The 2,885-nt window shown below is 48.3% G+C and overlaps 1 protein-coding gene across 1 annotated transcript in view; it reads right to left on the reverse strand.

The window, feature by feature from the left end:
- LOC137536807 (zinc finger protein 157-like) overlaps positions 1-1,956 on the reverse strand; it is a 14,437-nt gene extending 12,481 nt beyond the window's left edge. The window contains exon 1 of the mRNA XM_068259006.1: positions 1,908-1,956. Coding sequence (XP_068115107.1) covers positions 1,908-1,956 — 49 coding nt within the window. The remainder of the gene's footprint in view (positions 1-1,907) is intronic.
- Positions 1,957-2,885: the final 929 nt, after the last annotated feature.

Below are 2,885 nucleotides of genomic sequence, written 5' to 3' on the forward strand. Positions count from 1 at the left end.
TCACAGGTCATTTTGAGGCATTTGGTTTCTAGACTACTCTTCACGGTTTAGGGCCCCTAAAATGCCAGGGCAGTATAGGAACCCCACAAGTGACCCCATTTTAGAAAGAAGACACCCCAAGGTATTCCTTTAGGAGTATCACGAGTTCATAGAAGATTTTATTTTTGTCACAAGTTAGTGGAAAATGACACTTTTTGAAAAAAAACAATAAAAATTAATTTCCGCTAACTCGTGACAAAAAATAAAATCTTCTATGAACTCATCATACACCTAACGGAATACCTTGGGGTGTCTTCTTTCTAAAATGGGGTCACTTGTGGGGTTCCTATACTGTCCTACGGAATTTTAGGGGCCCAAAACCGTGAGGAGTAGTCTGGAAACCAAATGCCGCAAAATAACTGTTCAGGGGTATAAGCATCTGCAAATTTTGATGACAGGTGGTCTATGTGGGGCCGAATTTTGTGGAACCGGTCATAAGCAGGGTGGCCTCTTAGATGACAGGTTGTATTGCCACTGAAGTGCAGGAAGCGCAAGATGTTCTCAAATCGTGACCTGGACATGGCAGCAGAGAACATGAGCATGTGATGTATTGTGTAGATCAATAAGACCGCAATACATTCTTTTTGACTAGACCCAGAAGGCTCCCAAAAATGTTAAGTTCGGAAACTTGGAGTGGCTTACACTGAAAAGGCTGGGCATAGTAGCTTCTTGGGTTGGCGGTTGCGTATTGTGTGGCATAACGGTTGGTCTCAGCCACAATTAAGTCGTACCAGCAGTGATCAGGAAAAAATAATTCTGTCACTGCGGTGGGGCGGGTGACGGTTTCACTGGCGCACCCAGGGGGAGGTTACCGATGTCCAGAATCCCCCCCTGCTGCAGGGCTGATTCTGGCTGCTATGGTCTTTTTTTTACTTTATATTTCCCCCCTTAATCCTCCCCTACCCCATGACAATTTTACCCTAATCCCCCTCAGTTCCAAAATACAGAGGCAGGCAGGTGATAAGGGACATTTTTTTTACAGCTCAACTACACTGTCCTCCGCAGCCGACAATAAATCTTTAGTTCCAGTGTTGTGTCTGATTACGCTGCCTGTGGATTTGCGCTGCCCCGCATGCGCAGTAGGAGACTGTGCGGCCACATTTCCTATAGAATGATGCTGCTGGAGGTAAAATACTAAATATCTCTGCTCCCACACCTCTTACACTCCCCAAATTTTCAGGGTAGGTAGGGGACCCCCCGAACGACTTCTATGCTAAATTGCAGCCCCCGAGACCCGCTGATTCCCGAGATAGATTTCTCTAATCTATCTCCTGAACCAGCGGGGCTTGGGGGCTGCAATTTGGCATAGAGGTCGTTCGGGGGGTCCCCTCCCTACCCTGAAAATTTGGGGAGTGTAAGAGGTGTGGGAGCAGAGATATTTAGTATTTTACCTCCAGCAGCATCATTAACTTCACACTGAGCATGCCTGCTACTCAGTGTGGAAGGGAGCTTCCGGGCAGCGCAATCAGATTACACCGGCTGGAGAGAGAGCTGAAGCAGAGGGAGGATGTCATTGTCAGCTGGGAATGTGACAGTCGTACAGAGGTGAGAGAGTGGAGGAGTCAGCTCCAGGCACCAGGGCTCAGCTGTTTAGCACACAAACTGTTCAGTGAGCAGGACGCTACTCAATTCTTTCATGTTTCCCCAGCCAGCACTCCCTCTATACTGCTTCCATTTAGGATGCAGGCTCCGCCCCGCCCCCTATCCTTTCTCGGCTGCAGAGACCAATTTGAAAGTGAGCTCTTAGCTCTAGCTCTGGCTGCAGTGAGTGACGTGCTGTGTGACTCGACCGTCACCCCAACAGTAGAGTGAAGAGCAGAGGAGAAACAGTGATGCCAGGGTTCAGATGTGTGGGCTCCAGTTCTCACATGGCATCAGAGAGAAGGTGTGGGGTACAGATACTTCGGTGTTGTCCATTGCTGTATTTCTAAAAGTTTCACAAGGACCTTGCAAAGTGTCACTATCTCCTGATAGTGAGGTGAGGTTTCACTATCCCTTGCAATACTGATCACAATGATAATAGTGTACAGGGCAGTCTGCTATTGCAGAGGTCAGTTGTACTGAGCAGCAATGAAGGCTGATATTTGTACTGTGTGAGGTCCTGACTTGTTTATTGTAACCTCACTTGTCTGTGGCTGCCAGGACCATGCTAAGTAGAGTCCTCTATCCTGCCCCCCCCCCCCCCCCCCCCCCCAATCCTGGTAGGTCTCCCTGTCTCTATATCTTTCCCCTATGTCTGTAAAAGATGGCTGTGCACTGCTACAGGACAGCTGAAGAAGATTGCAGTCCTGTTGAGGACACTCTCACTCCAGTTTCTTCCTCTTTCCTTATGCTAGGAACACACAATGCAATTTCCCACCCAATACACAGATGATCGGAAGTTGTACCATTGTACATGTAAAAACTGTTCCCGATCGATAAAGGGATCAATTTTCCCATAACTTCACAAAATTGATTCCTTTCTCAATCGGAAACAGATTGGACATGTCGGAAATAGTTGCCCGATTTCCAATGACTGGATGAGAAGTTGTACTGTGTATTCCCAGCATTAGACTCTTCCTCTCCCCCTACTTATGTGTCACTCACAAGCTTTCCTCTGTCTCCCACAATTCCCTGTCCAAACCCCTGCCCCATAGATGTGTACACGGCTTCAGGGTCAGCAACACGGTGCTGCAAGATGCACAGCTCCTGTGTTGCTGGCCGCTACATTGCGGATTCCATTCACCATACACTGAATGGGATTGTGCAGCCCGACACACTGAAATGCATGCAGCAGGGTTTCCAGGACACTGTGCTGTGCAGCGCTTCAGTGTGGACATCAGCCAGTCCCCTGAAGGCCCCTGATG

This window comes from Hyperolius riggenbachi, chromosome 10 (genome assembly GCF_040937935.1).
Source record: "Hyperolius riggenbachi isolate aHypRig1 chromosome 10, aHypRig1.pri, whole genome shotgun sequence".
Lineage (NCBI taxonomy): Eukaryota > Metazoa > Chordata > Amphibia > Anura > Hyperoliidae > Hyperolius > Hyperolius riggenbachi.